The sequence below is a fragment of the Quercus suber genome, unplaced genomic scaffold, assembly GCF_002906115.3.
Source record: "Quercus suber isolate HL8 unplaced genomic scaffold, Cork oak 2.0 scaffold_171, whole genome shotgun sequence".
Taxonomy (NCBI): Eukaryota; Viridiplantae; Streptophyta; class Magnoliopsida; order Fagales; family Fagaceae; genus Quercus; species Quercus suber.
In genome coordinates this window covers 76018-94551 of record NW_027069631.1, presented here as the reverse complement: position 1 = coordinate 94551, position 18534 = coordinate 76018, and the positions used below count along the sequence as shown (strand labels likewise).

The 18534-nt window shown below is 35.0% G+C and overlaps 2 protein-coding genes across 2 annotated transcripts in view; both read left to right on the top strand.

Annotated features, from left to right (window-relative positions):
- The first annotated feature begins 9624 nt into the window (after nt 1-9624).
- LOC111998883 (microtubule-associated protein TORTIFOLIA1) lies at nt 9625-15548 on the top strand. The gene is made up of 6 exons (XM_024031008.2): nt 9625-10537; nt 11823-12014; nt 12723-12825; nt 12922-13637; nt 13720-14607; nt 15159-15548. The coding sequence occupies exons 1-6, from the start codon at nt 9845-9847 to the stop codon at nt 15354-15356; spliced, it is 2790 nt and encodes a 929-aa protein (XP_023886776.2). The 5' UTR covers nt 9625-9844; the 3' UTR covers nt 15357-15548.
- A 737-nt stretch (nt 15549-16285) lies between these two features.
- The window catches only part of LOC111998879 (DNA polymerase I A, chloroplastic/mitochondrial), a gene marked incomplete in the record, with an annotated part of 5575 nt that continues 3326 nt past the window's right edge, over nt 16286-18534 (top strand). Inside the window, 2 exon segments of the mRNA XM_065777993.1 lie at nt 16286-16777; nt 17740-17835.

Here is an 18534-nt window from a genome sequence, read left to right as displayed (position 1 = left end):
TGAAATAGATTGGGAAGAAGAAGAAGAAAGAAACCAATTATGATGGTTAATTATTTTCTCTTTTCTTCGCAGAGCCATGAGCAAGGTCATTACCTTCTACAATGTACAATCTACTTGCTCTAGCAGGTCGGCGTAGTATTTAGCACTGGATTTACAAAAATTATACATGCTAAACTAAAATATATGGGAAATTTATGTCAATTTGCTGGCTAATTTTTCACTATTAATTAATTAAATTTATTAAGAAAAATGTGTCCTTTTAATTATCATATATATATATATATATATACACATATATATACTAGCCTCATTGCATGTGTGGGTTTTTTTTTTTTTAGTGTCGTAATGTTTAAAAGTGATACAAAGACAGTGTCCTAACATTTAGGATATTTCTCTGCATGATTATTTGTACGTGGGTTTAAAGTTTGAAAATTTGAATTTAATATAAAAAGTGGTAATTCTATTTTTTTAGAAGATAAAAAGTGGTAATTCAAATAAAAATGAGAAAAGAAACAACCTAAAACTTAGGAACAGTAAATTACTCTTTTCACAAGTTTATATTTTTTAATTTAAAATTGTTTAACTAAAATATAGGGGTATTTTTGAGAGTTTAAGAATTTGTGTAAGGATATTTAAGTATGTAAAATAATGAAAGTAATGAAACCCTAGCAGAGAATCATATTATTAGTAGTATAGATATAATACAGTATCACCGTTAATTCTTTTCTTTTTTTGCCAAAGAATTCATTTCTTATTAGTACTACTGTTAGTATCTAATTAAATACCACCACCATCCAGTATTCTATTTGGATTCCCATTAAAAAAAAAATTTTCTTTTTTAGAGTATTCTACTAGTTGGTTGTCCAACCTCAATTACTCCTAAGAAAATGAAATTTTAAACGTTCAAATTCAAATCTTAATCCACGTTTGTGACCATTGAATTTAATATCTAATCATTCTAATTTTTTAATTATGAAAAATGTTAAAAATACTAAATGTTTTTACCATTTTTGTCAGTTACACTATTTTACTTCTTGTTCTTATATTACATTGATAACCTTAAATTACTCTATTGCCTTACTCCCTAATTTCCTTTTTAAACCACCTTTGAAAAGTCAGTACATTTATTATATTTTCATATTTTATAATGCTTAGAAATATGCTATTCAACCCTTGTGTACCCTTGGCGCAATGGTCACTCTATAAGGATATATTTAGTACACTGAATGTAGATTACACTAGAAATAGTAATCTTTATTACTAAGAATAGAAGACATTGTAATGGAATAACTATTATTATTCATAAGTTTAGTTGTTATATATGGAAAGCTTGTAAAAATTGATGTATAAGGAAACTTTATATTTTTAGAAATATATTAATTTTAAAACCTATTATACATGTACTAAGCAATAGCTATTACATCCATTTTAAAGATGAATAACTATTCTTCAATTAAAGAATAATTATTCCAATGTAATAACTAATCCATGTAATATAGATGCAACCAAATAACCGAATTGCTATTACACATGAATAACCATTCCATTACACATGAATAGTTATACCAAACGTACCATAAGTGCTTGTGGAATGTCGGGAACTTTGGGGCAAGTCTCTAGGAGTGAACTTCACACATATATACACCTCTTTTTTTCTTTTCTTTTTTTAAAAAACAAACTAACTGTTGAACACATTCACATTTAATTACACTCTCTCACCAAACTCAAACATATTACTTAACCCAAAGTATACTACTACAAAATGGATATACACTTAAATTACACTAGAATTAATAATTTAAATATATATATATATATAGGAAAATGTATACCATTCAATTGTTTACAATGACCAGGCCCCAATGTGCATTATTAATTTTTTCCTCGCTTTTTTTTAATTTAATTTTCATATCAATGTTTTTTATTTTGGTTTTAAGATCTTAGATTAATTAACTTAAAAACAATTAGATAAAGTCTTCTCGACTACGACGACGACAACAACAACAACAACAACAATTGATCCATCTTCAACTATTTTCTTTCTTCCTTTTTTTTTTTTTTTTTTGATAATTACAGTAAACCCACCTGAGCTTTGGCCCATTTGCACTTTGCCTACCCGTGGTTCAAAACTTATCACTTTGCCCACCTGTACTTCAATCTGTTACGCCTCTGTTGCCCACCTCACCCTCACATGTTAGACAAACACTTTTTTATTCCAAATTAGAACATAACACGTATCAAACAGCACAAACTCACTCTCTTTTCCTCACGAGCCCTAGAAACGCGAAAATCCATGTAACTGAGCTGGGATTTTGATTTTCCTGATCGTGCTTTCATGTGAGGGTGAGGTTCTGACCTTGGATTGTCTTGAGGCATTGAATATTTGAAGATAGATCATCACTAGGTACGACATTTCTGCTTTATGGTTCTAAGTTGGGGTTTCAAGTTTTGATGGTAGCTTTGATTCACAGGAAGTTGATAATCGATATCTTCTTCAAGTGGAAATTACTCAAGTTTAATTGGGCATATGTGTACATATGAGACTTGTGTGCTGAGAATAAGTTTGACAGTGGATAATTTTGGAAGAAGGTTTCTAGGTTGTAGCCGATATGAGATAAGTATACTTTTTACTTAATCTAGTTAATTAACGTGAGATTGGAATGATGTGTTTTAATTCAATTTATGAACAAGTTGGTCCCAAGTGCCCTTTCTTTAAATGGATTGATAATCTCACTTGTATGCGTGGAAATGAAGCTGCCCATTTGGTGCAACAAAAATTGGATTTACTGCGAAGTGAGCTGCAACTTACACATGCAAGGGAAAGAGAAGCTACCCAGGCAGCAGCAGAAGCTACCCAAATGGCAGAAATTGCTCAAGACAGGGCAGCAAAAGCCACTGAGAGGGAAAGAAAGTTTCGAGCTTCCTCTGTTCAAGCCAAGGAGATAGCAGTGAGAGTTTTAGAGTAAGAGAGAAAGTGCAGAATTGCACTAATTCTGTCATGGTTTTTTTTTTTTTTTTGGTTATGTTGTTTTCATGTTTTGGCTCAAGTGAGAATGTTGGAATGATGAGATTGAGTCTGCCTGATGGGTTGTAATATAAGTTAGTCCTCAATTGTATTGTAATAGAATTATGAAAGAATTTTTTGAGAATGAGAACTATGTAAGGTGGTAGATGCTGTTGGCTTGAAGCCACTTAATAAGATAAGACTTTTTAACATAAAGTGCTATTTATGTTAGATGCTATTGGTATTTTTGTTTAAAGTGAATTGGCTACTTGTGAGTTGTGTTGGTTTGTGCATAAAGTGCATTGTATGAAGACAATTGTGTTGAAAGTGAATTTGAAGTGCATGACAATCTGTCAACTTGTAAGAAAAGACAACAAATGCACACATACACCTTCTATTCAACACATACACCTGCTATTTAACATATACACCTGTTATTCAACACATGCACCTTGCACACATAAACAAACTCATATAATAAACTGCAATAATCAAAATAATAGTTCTGAACACCTGTCATTAAGTTGGAAAATTGTATACATATTTTAAGGTGGCATTGAATAGTCTTTCATCAACCACTAGTAAATATAAGGCATTTAGTACAACAACCAAAACAGTTGCAGCTGCCCAATATTTACAAAACTTACAAAAATACAAAAAGTGTTTGAACAGCTATATAAAAAAGTGTCTTGCCATTGTCTGCCCTGCTATTGTCTACAAACTACATAAAACCCTAACATTATACATAGCAACAAAAGTGTCTTGACTTAGTTTTCATTTACTGCTCCTGCCCCTGCCCCTGCCCCTGTCTCTCCCACCACAGCTGGCCTTTCCACCTCTTGTTCTACAATTCTGAGCCTTAGCTGCATCACCCCTTCCTCTCAAAGCAACTCCTCTGGTAGCAGGTGGTCTTGTAGGCTATGATGATGGTGCTCTACTGTCCAATGTTTTTGCAAGGATGTGTGGTGCTGGCTGGCTTGAAGAGAACCAAGGAGCTCCTCTAACTGTGTACCTGAAGTCTGAAGAATACCACTGACTTAAGTTCTATGACCATGGAGCTGGTGGCCCTAACCATGAGCTTGTGGCTGTGGAGCTGGAGCTTGTGGCTGTGACCCTGCTACCTGGTTAAATGAGGATGAGGCCATAGTGTGAGGCTAATTTGTTGGTGGGGGCTGAGATGAGGATTGGGTCTGTGATGAAGATGACGCCTAGGATCCTTGTCTGTGTGTAGAAGGCCTTCCACTTCCTTGCAACCAAATATGAGCATGTTTTTACGGTGTCAATTATTGGCATCTTGCATTTGAATAAAAAAAAATTGTAAAAACTTACAGATTTCCCTTTCTGCAGTCTCTGCCTCCTCTCCCATGGTGTCTCACCAGTAACATTGATCTTGCATCCCCTTGCATTGTACCCTTCCTTTTGACACCTTCCACACCTCACTGCCCTATTTGCTCTAGACACCTTATAAGGGTTCGGCTCATTAGCATCTCTCTTCCTCTTCATGGGTGCCCTGCCTGGTGACTTATAGACAATAGGTGCAACAGGCTTAGGTTAGCCACTTGAAATCCACTCAGACTAGCCAGGTATGGGAGGTATGGGTGTCTTGTATGTCTCTACATAAGCATCTTTGTAGTAGCATAGATGGGTGTAATCTTCTAGTTTCTCACAATTCACAAAAATGGCTACAACTCTATGCTTGCAGGGGATTCTTGTCAAGTTTCATACTTTAGAGAGAGAGAGAGAGAGAGAGAGAGAGAGAGAGAGAGAGATGTGGACACGTGGCATTTAAAAAATCTAATGGTCTTAAAAACCCCCCCACATAAACCCCAAAATTAAATAAATTCACAAAATTTGTTAAAAATTGGAGGGAATTTGTTATGATCCTAGTGTCCCACATGGATTAAGTGTAAGTTTAACCATATGTTTATAAGCTCTTAGACATCCTCCCCTTGCAAGCCGATTTTAAAGGGTGAGTTCTATCCATGAGTTTGTAACATTTGGTATTAGATCTAGCCACCACCCTTAGTAATCAAGTGTAACTCATTGAGTATGGGATTAAATGAGTTGCAGTTTTGTGATTGGATTCCGAAATGGGTAACCTAGAGGCTATATTAAAATAATTGATAGATGAGTGGAATCACCGAAAGAGAAAGGGCTACCATCGGGCCAGTGTCGCTAGAATGGGTCATCGTGAATGTTGGCTGTGGAGCGTGGTGGTATGTTATGATCTTAATGTCTCACATGGATTAAGTGTAAACTTAACCATGTATTTATAAGCTCTTAAGATATGGGACAATAGAGTCAATAGACTATTAAATAGTACTAGTAGTAAGTCACAATGTCTCTTTTATAGTTTTCACACTTTCAAAATATATCAAAATAATAAAAGATCAATAACTATATTATTCATAAAATACTTAAATTTATTCTCTCTCTCCTTTTTTATTTATTTTTATTTTTAGTATTTTAAAGTTATATGCAATAAATAAGTTTAGTGATTGAATAGATCACATCTAAGTAACATGAAATTTGGCATAGTGAAAATATATAATTCAATTGTGAGATTTTGATTCTTGGATACACTAATCCAAGTCCAACAACATGTTAATAATGGATAGTTGCACCTGTCTCTCTCTCTTCTATATATTGTAGTATTATTTAGAAAATTTTGAAATGACCAACATTTAACTTGAAACAATCGGGTCTTGAATTGTCAACCCCTATTCATCTGTCTCCCTCGAGTCTCTAGTATCTCGATTGATTGAATTCACGTTCTTGCCGTGACTATCTGCAGTGTTCTGAGGAAGCTAAATTGTGTCATATCAAATATATAACTACCCCAAATACACTGAATTATGCGAAAGCCTTATCTTGAGTCCACAATAAACAATGTAAATCCATTGTACGACACCATTTTTAAATAGAGAGAGCAGTATCTGTATCAATCTTTGATAAAGAGAGGAGTACAGATCATATTCATGGTAGACTTTTTTTTTTTTTTTTTTTGATTTTTGATGTTGTTTATATATATATATATATATATAGAGAGAGAGAGAGAGAGAGAGAGAATTCAGTTGTATGATTCATTTCTTAAAGCAATTATATGGTTTTCTTTAATTGGAGAATTTAATAAATATCTCTTAAGGGATAAATTTAAAAAATAAAATAAAAAAATAAAAAAAAGGTACTGAAGTTTGTGTCTTACTATATGGAAGCCACCAGATTTTGGTCACGTAAAGATAAATTTTGATAGGCCGATATTCGAGGAAATCAATGTAGCAGGGATTGGAGTTATAGCCCAGAATGATAGAGGTGAGGTCTTAGCAGCGATGACTGAGAGGATCCCTGTACCAAACTCTATGGTGGTCCTCGAAACTCTAGCAACCAAGCGTGCAACTTAGTTTGCACATAAAGTGGGCTTCCTCAACACTGTTTTTGAAGGTGACTCAAAGTCATCCATCAAAGCCATTTGAAATTAGACTTCCCTACACTCTTCTTTTGGTCATATTATTAGAGACATCTAGTCTTCTATTAGCTTTTTTTCAAAACTTTTCTTTCTCTCATATTTGCAGGCAAGGTAACACATTAGTAGATGCTTTAGCCAAGAGAGCTAGGTTGTTTTCTTTTTTTCTAGTTTGGATGGAATCTGTTCCACCAGACCTTTATAATTATTATTTGGCTGACTTTTAAGCATTTCAATAAAGGTGGCCTCCTTGGCCAGTTTCTCAAAAAAAAAAAAAGTTTTTATTTATTTTTATTTATAAAGAGAGAGATAGTTTCAATATATGGCCTTCGCTTTAAATGATTGCTCTCCAAATATTTTATTCGATGATAAAAGACTTCACTAGTTGAAACAACTGAAACCCACAACTACTATTAAGCTAGAGTTAAAGTTATAGAGTTTAGTGTGAAAGGATCCCCTTACATTTTAATTCTCCTATTCTTTCTAATTTTTAAAGAGAGAGAGAGAGAGAGAGAGAGATGTGGACACGTGGCATTTAAAAAATCTAATGGTCTTAAAAAACCCCCCACGTAAACCACAAAATTAAATAAATTCACAAGATTTGTTAAAAATTGGAGGGAATTTGTTATGATCCTAGTGTCCCACATGGATTAAGTGTAAGTTTAACCATATGTTTATAAGCTCTTGGACATCCTCCCCTTGCAAGCCGATTTTAAAGGGTGAGTTCTATCCATGAGTTTGTAACATTTGGCATCAGAGCTAACCACCACCCTTAGTAATCAGGTGTAACTCGTGGTTGGATCCCGAAAAAGGTGACTTAGAGGCTAGATTAAAATAACTGATAGATGAGTTTGAGCATCCTCTCTTTGCAAGCCAGTTTTTAAGGATGAGTTCTATCCATAGATTTGTAACAAAATTGGAGAATTCTAATGGAAAGGAAGGACTCAATAGCAAACTTGAGAGAAGATCCCCTACTTAGATGCAAGACATATGGTATTTAAAAATCAAATGTCATGTGTCATATATTTAACTAAAAATTTGAGGAAATTTGAAGATCAATGGGTGAGAAACATGTACTTGAAAGTGAAGAGGAGCCCCCACAGAAGTTTGCGAGCCATTGGTTTAAGAAGTGTTGATTAACACTTTGATGTGGAATGGGACTGCTAATCTACTGTTGTAAATGCCGATCGACAATTCCCTGAAACCAAGGGTTTTTTTTTTTTTTTTTTAAATTAAAAAAAAAATGGTTTCTTTGGCTTCTCATGAGTTTCTAACAACCTGCAAATATAGGACAATAGAGTCAATAGAATATTAAATAGTACTAGTAGTAAGTCACAGTGTCTCTTTTATAGTTTTCACACTTTCAAAATATATCAAAATAATAAAAGATTAATAACTATATTATTTATAAAATACTTAAATTTATTCTCTCTCTCCTTTTTTATTTATTTTTATTTTTAATATTTTAAAGTTATATGCAATAAATAAGTTTAGTGATTGAATAGATCACATCTAAGTAACATGAAATTTGGCATAGTGAAAATATATAATTCAATTGTGAGATTTTGATTCTTGGATACACTAATCCAAGTCCAACAACATGTTAATAATGGATAGTTGCACCTGTCTCTCTCTCTTCTATATATTGTAGTATTATTTAAAAAAATTTGAAATGACAACATTTAACTTGAAACAATCGGGTCTTGAATTGTCAACCCCTATTCATCTGTCTCCCTCGAGTCTCTAGTATCTACTATCTAGATTGATTGAATTCACGTTCTTGCCGCGACTATCTGCAGTGTTCTGAGGAAGCTAAATTGTGTCACATCGCATACATAACTACCCCAAATACACTGAATTATGTGAAAGCCTTATCTTGTGTCCACAATAAACAATGTATTTGATCCATTGTACGACACCATTTTTAAATAGAGAGAGCAGTATCTGTATCAATCTTTGATAAAGAAAGGAGTACAGATCATATTCATGGTAGACTTTTTTTTTTTTTTTTTTTTAATTTATTTTTTATTTTAGCAAACAATTCAAGCAAACATGAAGACGAATTCCATGCCCGAGGCCAAGGATCTAAGAGGTCGTACTTGTCATTCATGAATATGAAATGCCACCTTGTTTTTTTTCAAACCGATAGTTATTACTTTATCATTGTAGGGTCTACCTTAATCAAATTCTCTCCCATTCAACAAGTTGAACCTTCACTCTTTTCTTATAATAAAGACAATTAAGAACCTAATCACTTTATTTAACCTCCATTAACAACCTCACCCACACCATAACCAATTCTAACAAATACATACCCCACTCACATATTTTTTTCAAACGTCAATATCCAATCATCTCTCTCTCTCTCTCTCTCCATTTTAATGTAATTACTAATTAGTACTTTTTTTATATTTTTCCTAAAAAAATCTATTTAGTGATTCAAATTAAATAGTATAAATCTAAATGTGTATTCATTATCAAGTTAGTTTAAGATCCTCCCCATTTAAAATGGAAGCATTTTCTTGGTTTGAAATGAATTTTTGAGTTTTAGGAGAGGATTCCCTGAATCCCTCCCATTGAAGTATTTTAACTAATTATCCTTAGAATAGAAAGAATTTTTTTATTATTATTATCTTGATTAAAATTTTAAATAATATGACAATTTTAAACATAAAAAAAAAGCCAAAAAATATATATAAATGAACACTTATCATTTTAAGTGAAAAAGAAAGAAAGACATCAATCTTATTTTATTACCCAAATATGTATTTAATATAAAAAATAAAAAAAAAGTATTAGAATTTACTACATTCGAAACAAATCCATTCTGAGCCATTTAAAATTTTAAATGACATAGCTTTCCATAACGGTCAAATTCCTCATTAAATTTTCTCTTTCCCTCTTATTTTTTTAACCGACAATATATATAAATAGAAATAGAAAGGATCTTGTTTTTATTACCCAAACTAAAATTAAAATCAATCTAAGATACAAATTTAAAGTAAAAAAAGAAAAGAATCTTATTCCCCACAACCCCAACCCTCCATCACATTGTCATTAACAGTCCAAACAAGATCAGGAGTCAAGATCACCCCAAAAATCAAATCACCATTTCCCTTCCATTAAAAGTCACCATTGGTCCACATATTCCCTCCCTTTCACACAAACTCAGCCCCTCTCTCTCTCTCTCTCTTACTCACTCACTCACATAATCACATTCCCCATTCATTTTTTTCAAAAAAAAGAAAGAAAAACACCCACATACACACACTTTCTTTTCTTCACTCAAACTCACTCAAAAAAAACAACACCCAGATCTCAAATGTAACAACTCCATCAACACCTCTCTCTCTCTCTCTCTCTCTCTTCTCTCCAAAATGTCATCCCAACAACAGCAGCAGCAAGAACCCAAATCCAATCCAAAAGCCACAAAGCAAAACACAAGATCTCCCTCCATATCAACCCACCTAGCAATGGTGGAGCTGAAGCAAAAAATCCTGACTTCTCTCTCGAAACTCTCCGACCGCGACACTCACCAAATCGCCATCGAAGATCTCCGAACCACAATCCAAAACCTATCCCCCGAAGCCCTCCCAATGCTCCTCAACTCCCTCTACGACGCCGTTTCCTCCGACCCAAAACCCTCCGCCCGCAAGGACTCCCTCCGCCTCCTCGCCTTCACCTGCGCCGCCCACCCGGACTCCTCCTCCGCCCACCTCACCAAAATCATCGGCCACGTCATCAAGCGCCTCAAGGACTCCGACTCCGCCGTCCGCGACGCCTGTCGCGACGCCATGGGCTCGCTCTCCAACCTCTACCTCAAGCCCCACGCCGGCAACAACGAGAGCCTCGTGGGGCTGTTCGTGAGGCCGCTGTTCGAGGCCATGGGGGAGCAGAACAAGGTGGTGCAGTCCGGCGCGGCAATGTGCATGGCCAAGATGGTGGAGTGCGCCGCCGAGCCGCCCGTCTCGGCGTTCCAGAAGCTCTGCCCTAGGATCTGTAGGTTGCTTAACAATCCTAACTTCCTCAACAAGGCTTCGCTCTTGCCCGTCGTCGCTAGCTTGTCTCAGGTTTTGTGCTGATTTCATTGCTTTTGCTATGTGCGTTGTGTTCAATTGCTGTAATTTTGAACTGAAATGTGTTGTTTTGAGTATCGGGTTTCGGTTCAATTAGAATGTGGTAATTTTGTTAGGTGAATAGAGAGGAGTTGAATTCAAAAATGTGTTAGATTTGGTGGTTTTAGTGACTTGTAATTAATTTGGGGGGGGAAAAAAAAAAGAAACCATTTTTGGCGGTTTTAGTTGAAAATGTATGTGCATTCGGTTTAGCTACTATGTAGTAGTACATTGTGCATTGTATTTGGTTTTGGATTCGTTTCGATTAGTATGTGGTTATTGGATTTGATTGTGATAATTGAATAGAAAGGAATTGAAGTTTGTGGTAGATTTGACAATTTTAGATGAAAATGTATGTGGTGACCAGATTTGGTCTGGTTACTATGTACATTGTGGGAAATAATCGAACTGAATTGTGGTACGACTTTGTTATTATTGGTAATTACACAAAACACTTTGTGCGTCTTGAACTCGCATCCTTACCTTGACTTTGCTCTTACAAGGGGACAAAGTTCCATTTGAGCTAGAGTTTATTGGCTGAATAGTGGTACATTTGGTGGGTTTTTTTTTATAGGAAACTTTATGGTATGATTGGATTATCTGGCTGAAATCTAAGCTCTGCGTGTTTCATTTGTTAGAAAATATAGGAATTCAAAAGATAATTTTCATAATAATTTGTTAATAACTTGAAACAAGCTAGTGTAGGAACAACTATTATATCTTTAGACCTATATTGCACAATCTAGGATTGAAAAATATATATATATTCATTGCATGCTACAGCTGGATTTGATTGTCCATTTACAACTTGTTGAAAAAAAAATTTGTATAATTTTTTTGAGAAAATAACACATGTTTTGCTTTACCAGGAGAGGAATGAAAATAGCTGGTTATTTTTTGTTTAAGATGTTATTAGAAGTATTATAAACAACTGATCCAGATTCCACCAATAAAATAATAATAAAAAAGATCTTATAAAATGAGAATAAAGCTATAAATATATTACAGAGGCAATATTAATATCTAATTCACATTCATTTTTTATTGTAAAAAGTAGTCAAGCATAGAGTTTTTCACTTACACTTTTAAGTAAAACATATGTATACTTGTATACCTATATACAATTATGTGTGTGTGTGTATTAATTATATTTTGATACTACTGGGAACCCCAACAAAAAGTTCTGGCTTTGTCCGTGGGAGCAGATTATGAATTCTCAAGTTGTGTGATCTTGTTACAGGTGGGAGCAATTGCACCTCAAAGCTTGGAAAATTTGTTGCAAAGTATTCATGAATGCCTTGGGAGTACAGACTGGGCAACACGTAAGGCAGCAGCTGATGCATTGACTGCCTTGGCATTGCATTCAAGTGTTTTGATTTCGGATAAAGCTGCCTCCACACTGACAGTGCTTGAGTCTTGCCGTTTTGACAAGGTGGATTCTGCAATCTTATTTGAAATTATTGTTGTCTGTATCTGTACTTTATAGTTGCCTATTTCTCTCTCTCTCTCTCTTGCTGGTCACTAGGTGTAATGTATTTTTTTTTTCTTTTTTTAATGTTAAATTTAATAAAGGAAGATCAACATACTTTTGTTTGTGGCCTTGTTACATGATCGTTCTTCAGTGGGGTTCTGTAATTGTATATCCAATAGACGATGTATGCTTCAATGCTTAAAAAAAAATTTCTTGCTAATGTTTTTGTCATTTATATATAATCATTAAAAAATTAAGGACAAGTAATAGAAGGTGAAGTTGCTAATCTTTTAATAAGTAAAAATACTTCTATTCATAAGAGGAAATAGTTTAGATAACTAGAATATGTATCATCCCCCTAAAGATTTACAATTCAAATAATCTAAGAATTCTATGAAAAGAACTCGAGGGGATGCTACCCAATGCAGCCATCCAGTTATGCAAACATCTCAAAACTGATTGTTTGATGACATGGTTGGAACATTGACTCTCTTACCAAGCATCAAGTTGGATTAAATTTCTATGATTTGTGAAAAAACATGTTTCAATTTTTTTACAGCTGAAGAATTATTTTCATGTTTGTCATTCCTCTCCTTAATTCCTAATTTGTTAAAAGACACCTATCTTCTTGAAAATAACTCAACATTCTTGTGATTAATTTGTTTACAGATAAAACCTGTTAGAGATAGCATAACAGATGCATTGCAATTATGGAAAAAGATCGCAGGTAAAGGAGGAGATGGATCTCCAGATGATGAGAAACCCTCTCGTGGTAGGCACATCACTAATGTTTTGTTCTTCAGAATGATCCTTAAGTTATTCAGTTGTTTGTCAAAATTGAATTGTCTCTGTTTTGCTCAATTTTCAGATGGTGAAACTCCTGGGGTTGCTGAATCATCTGAGAAGAATGGCATGAAAAATCCAAATCCTAGTGACAGGAGATCAGAGCAACCATCTAAGAATTCATCTAATGGTACTTCCCCTTCTTCAGATTCTGTTTCTAAAGCCAAAGGTAGCAGCTTTTCAGAAAAAGCAGTTGTAATATTGAAGAAGAAAGCACCTGGCCTTACTGAGAAAGAGCTAAACCTAGAATTCTTCCAGAAACTTGAAACAAGGGGTTCTGATGATTTGCCAGTGGAAGTAGTTGTTCCACGTAGGTGTCTCAGTTCTTCAAATGCAAACAACGAGGAAGAATCAGAGCTAAATGATACAGAATCAAGGGGAAGGTCAAATCGCACTGGAAATATCCAGCATGATGATTTTCATGGATCTTCCAACAGTAAATATCGTAACATAGAGAGAGGAGCTTCTGCTCCATATTCTAAACGAGATCTTGATGACCTTGCACGGGATAAATGGCCTGAAGAGAGGGTAAATGGAAAAGACGCTAGAATGAGAGCATTAGATGGTGATGATAGAATTGATATAAATCAAAGGGATTCATCTGGCCATCGTGTGGGTTTCTCCAAAACTGATGGTCAATCTGAAGGATCCTTCATCAATAACAAAGGAAATTGGTTGGCTATCCAGAGGCAGTTATTGCAGCTGGAGAGGCAACAAGCTCATCTGATGAACATGCTGCAGGTATACTCAATTTAGGCATCAATTATATAAGAACGTTCTTATATATGCTTTTTTAAATGAGTGGTAACTTCTTATATTGTAGGATTTCATGGGTGGTTCTCATGATAGCATGGTAACTTTAGAGAACAGAGTAAGAGGTCTTGAGAGAGTTGTTGAAGACATGGCGCGGGACTTGTCAATATCCTCAGGTCGGAGAGGTGGTAATTTTGCAATGGGGTTTGAGGGATCTTCTAATAGGCCTTTAGGCAAGTATAATGGTTTCCCTGATTACTCTACTGCCAAATTTGGAAGGGGTAGTGATGGGCGGATACCATTTGGAGAAAGAATTGCCCAGTCTGATGGAATTGCTATGGGCATGAGAGGAAGAGGTCCTCCTTGGAGATCTGACATGTCTGAGGCATGGGATTATCCCACATCTGGTGCTTCCAGAAATGGGCAGATTGGCTCAAGGAGAGCTCTAGGTGGCAGTAGTATGGATGGTAGGTCACCTAAATCAGACCATGAGAGTGATCAGGGTGGCAGCAGGAGAGCTTGGGATAAAGGAGCTGGACCTGTTAGGCTTGGTGAGGGGCCTTCTGCAAGAAGCGTTTGGCAAGCTTCAAAGGATGAAGCTACATTGGAAGCAATTCGGGTGGCTGGGGAGGACGGTGGAACTTCTCGGACTGCAAGAGTAGCTATCCCTGAAATGACTGCGGAAGCAATGGGAGATGATAATGTTGGCCATGACAGGGACCCTGTGTGGACAGCTTGGAGTAATGCAATGGATGCCCTTCATGTCGGTGATATGGATTCAGCTTATGCTGAAGTTTTATCTACAGGGGATGATCACTTGCTTGTGAAGCTAATGGACAGATCAGGCCCAGTGGTTGACCAACTCTCAGGAGAAGTTGCAACTGAGGTTGTGCAAGCTGTTGGACAATTTCTACTAGAGCAGAACCTTTTTGACTTATGTTTATCTTGGATTCAACAGGTATGGCTTTTTTCATAATCTTCAAATTTTCTTCAAGCTGCTGAGTATGGCATATTGGCATGTATATTTCTTATTGGTATTCGTTGACCTGCTAGTTTACAGTTTTCTACTTTTTCTAATGAATCATGTAAATAATGTCAACACTATTGATTTTTTTATTTTTTATTTTTAAAAAATTGTTAAACCTTTTGGTACTAAGGTTTAAAAAAATTAAGAAAATATGGGAATCTTTCTTTTTGGGTTAAGTAAAAAAATCTGAATAGATAGAATTAGATGTTGACAACTGCTCTAGTAAGAAGTTTCCCACCATTAGCTTTAAAGCATAGTTTCAATGAAATTATAGTGTTGTATTTGATGTGCATTTGAGAGGAAAATTGATGATGTTTTCAGTTCTATAATAAGTTGTGTTCCTATATGTAATTCGAAAAGTTGTTCTGAGTAGTATATTATCATATTACAATCTGTTCTTAACTGTTTCTTTCTAAGCATTAAAATGCCTTCTTAAGTTGGTCTGTTTCTTACCATTTGGTCTCAATTTTCATTGTGTTCAGTTGGTGGAAGTATTGTTGGAAAATGGACCAGATGTTTTGAGCGTTCCTATGGAAGTGAAGAAGGAGCTTTTGTTGAATTTACATGAAGCTTCTACAGCAATGGATCCCCCTGAGGATTGGGAAGGTGCGATGCCTGACCAACTCTTGTTGCAGTTGGCGTCAGCCTGGGGAATTGACCTGCAACAGCATGAGAAGTAGCCCCCAGTTGACTGCCTAGGTAATGGGATTCTGTACTTTATATGCGAACATATTTTGATTGGGTTGATCAGGTTAATACATCATGTATTTACATTAGTTGAGTGAAAAATTGTGAATGAACAGACAATATTTTGAACAGTTACGCAATTGAGCATTGTGCATCAATAGATAAGTAATTGAAACTGGAGTCAAGATGGGTCTTCTTAATAATATAATCTTACATTAGATCATCAGGCTGAGCAGTTTACTGCATCTTTGGTCTCCTATTACTTTATAAAATCTTATATGTGCGTCGACGAATCAGAGGAATTGTAACGTTTTAAAAACATGAAAGTCAATGGAGTTGCACGTAATGGCTCATCCAAGCAGATAATGGAGAACAACGCCCACCTCACTTGAATCAACTTCCCCATTTTGTCTTTTTTATTAAATATATATATATATATATTTTTTTTTATTTATTTATTTAAAGTTGACATTAGTAGAATACAATTCTTTGAATGTCACAAGTTCCGGTAAAATTTATAGTTGCATATGGTAGAAAATTGGCCCCAAGGCCAATGGTCCTGCATGAGAGACATTTGTGAAAGTGAAATGTTGCGTTTTTTGTGAAAGCTATGATTTTTTTTTTTTTTTTTTTTTTTTTTTTTTTTTTTTTTAAATTGGTAAGTTACATGCACACACAATGAGTTTTGGATCCATGATCTCAAGTCTCCAACCACACTTTGTGAGAAGGAAGTTCGTTTGAGCCAAGGCTCATTGGGATGTTTCCTATGAAAGTTTATATTCCATGTTATTGGAAGGGAAGTAATCATACCATACTCTTAATAAGGAAAGGTGAAAGAAGGAAGGGAAGAATTTAAAACATGTGGGCCTAGTGAAGAAACTGACCTTACTATTGCACATTCATCCCGGGCAAATGGGGTCCCAATAAAGTCTGCACTCTTTAATCTTATTATTTTCTGTTACAGCAAGGACCCTGATGAAACTCTTCCAATTGAGAGGATTTTCAAAGTTCCCAATGTTGATAAAGTGATTGAAGATGGCAAGAAGAGTCCCACAAAATATCGCAATATTAGTCTGAGTAGAATCCTTAATGAACCGTTACCAACTGACATCTTCACAGCATCTGGTTGGCCTCTGTTAGTGGTGACGCTTTGAAGACCCTGGCTGGAAAGGTTTCTGCAGAATATGATTTTGTGAATGATGAGCAACCAGATGACAACATTGAAAGTGCCTCTGAAAATGAAGTTTCAGAAGAACAAAAAACAACTGTGGATGAGGATAAATCTGCTTATGGAATAGCTTTTCAAGCTTTTGAAAAGGAGGAGGACGGGAGGGAGGCTTGTCATGCCATTTCTGCTTTATGTGAAGTTTGCTCCATTGACTCCTTGATATCCAACTTCATACTCCCCTTGCAGGTGATTGCTGCTAACATGTCTTTCTGGTTTTGGTCATCACATTTACCTCAATACCAAATATACTGGATCTCCGTAGCATGGATAAACTTTATATCCATAGTATTTTAATTGACTCTTTGCATTAAGTAGTTGAGGCATTATTGGTCCAAATTTCTTCCAAGCTATGGGAGTTGTGTGCTTTGTGTATTGAATACGATGCTTATAATGTTAAAGATGATTGAGACCAGGATTGGTTCCATGTTTAGTTATTTTAGATTCAACAAATACCCGTGCACAGATAAAGTCTTGCCTATTTTTACCTATATTTTTGAGACGTGTAGATCTAAACTGTTCAAATGTATCTATGAACTGTAAATATGGATATCATGTAAGGTTTGCTTGAATTTAATGAGCCAAATGATTGATATTTTTGCTTATACTTGAACGGTGAATAACATGGCATTTGTGGAGGAAAAAAGTGAAAAGTCTATTTTCTAGAAGGAAAGAATATTAAGCTTCTATTTATTTTATTTATTTTCACTTTTTTAACTTTTAAAGAACCCTTAACCTATTAGATGTCCTAAGTTATTTCATAATTATACCAGTATAGGTGCAACTGAACGAGGCCCTATCAAAACTGATGGACACCATCTGGTCCATCCCTATCATAGTTATACCTTGAATTATTGTATTATCTGGTTCCCAGCATTACTCTAAAGAATTATGATCTATACATGTGTATCATTTTAGACTTGGAAATAGGAAAATTATATGCTAGGTGCTTATTTTGGTTTGACCCAAAAAAACACCTTATACCTTTACTCATAAGAGTTTTACATCTGGATTTGGAAAAGGACAAAGCCCCAATGTTAATTAGTGGCAGTGGACAGGAGAGTTGTTTAAAGCTAACATTTCTTTCTTGCTTCTGTTTTTAGTGTACAATGTATGAACTACCTTATGATGCTGGTTTCTTTCTACCACAGGGAAGTAATATATCAGGGAAGAATGGGCGTATTCATTGTTCATTAAATATCAACACGGAAACTGGGCGCTTATCAGCTAGGAGACCAAATTTACAGGTTCCTTTTGTATCTCTTCACTTTTCATATAATCAATTAACCCCAAAAAAACAATGAGCTCATATTTTGACTACAGATGTTTTAAAATAGTCCAATCCATGTATCTTTGAATGTGTAAACTAAAATAATATACAACTTAGCTAGAGATAGAATTTGCAGTCATGTATAATTTTTTTAGAAAAAAGATATATATTTAAAACCTCAATGGCTAATTAAATATGCTTGCACCTGAGTGCTGTTAAATTACTTAGTGCTAAATCTCTTGAGTGTGAACTATTCCAAGTTTCAACTGCACAATATTTTCTTTTTGATTTTTTTTTTTTTTTTTTGGATGCACCATTGTAGTATGTGACAAATTCAGCACAGGGTTGGATTGCAATCTAAATCCCTTACTAGTTTTTGGTTGGTTTTCTTTGACATTTTAACATTGTCCTTTGCCTGAAAACAAGATGCAAAAGAAAATGTGCTTTTTTTTTTCTTAGTTATTTAATGTTTTACACTACTCCATGTCTCATGGAATCAGAAAACTAAAATATTAACAACTTGAAGCTAGAGACGGAATTTACATAATCATGGCTAGATTAACTTCATGGAATCAGACAACTAAAATATTAACAACTTGGGACTAGAGATGGAATTTACATAATCATGGCTAGATTCTGTAACTTCATGTTTTTAAAAGGTATTAGAGACTTACAC

Coding starts and splice junctions, on each gene's coding strand:
- LOC111998883 (XM_024031008.2), top strand. CDS start 9,845: ATGTCATCCCAACAACAGCAGCAGCAAGAACCCAAATCCAATCCAAAA. Junction 12,015..12,722: donor AGTCTTGCCGTTTTGACAAG/GTGGATTCTGCA, acceptor ATTTGTTTACAG/ATAAAACCTGTTAGAGATAG. Junction 12,826..12,921: donor TGATGAGAAACCCTCTCGTG/GTAGGCACATCA, acceptor CTCAATTTTCAG/ATGGTGAAACTCCTGGGGTT.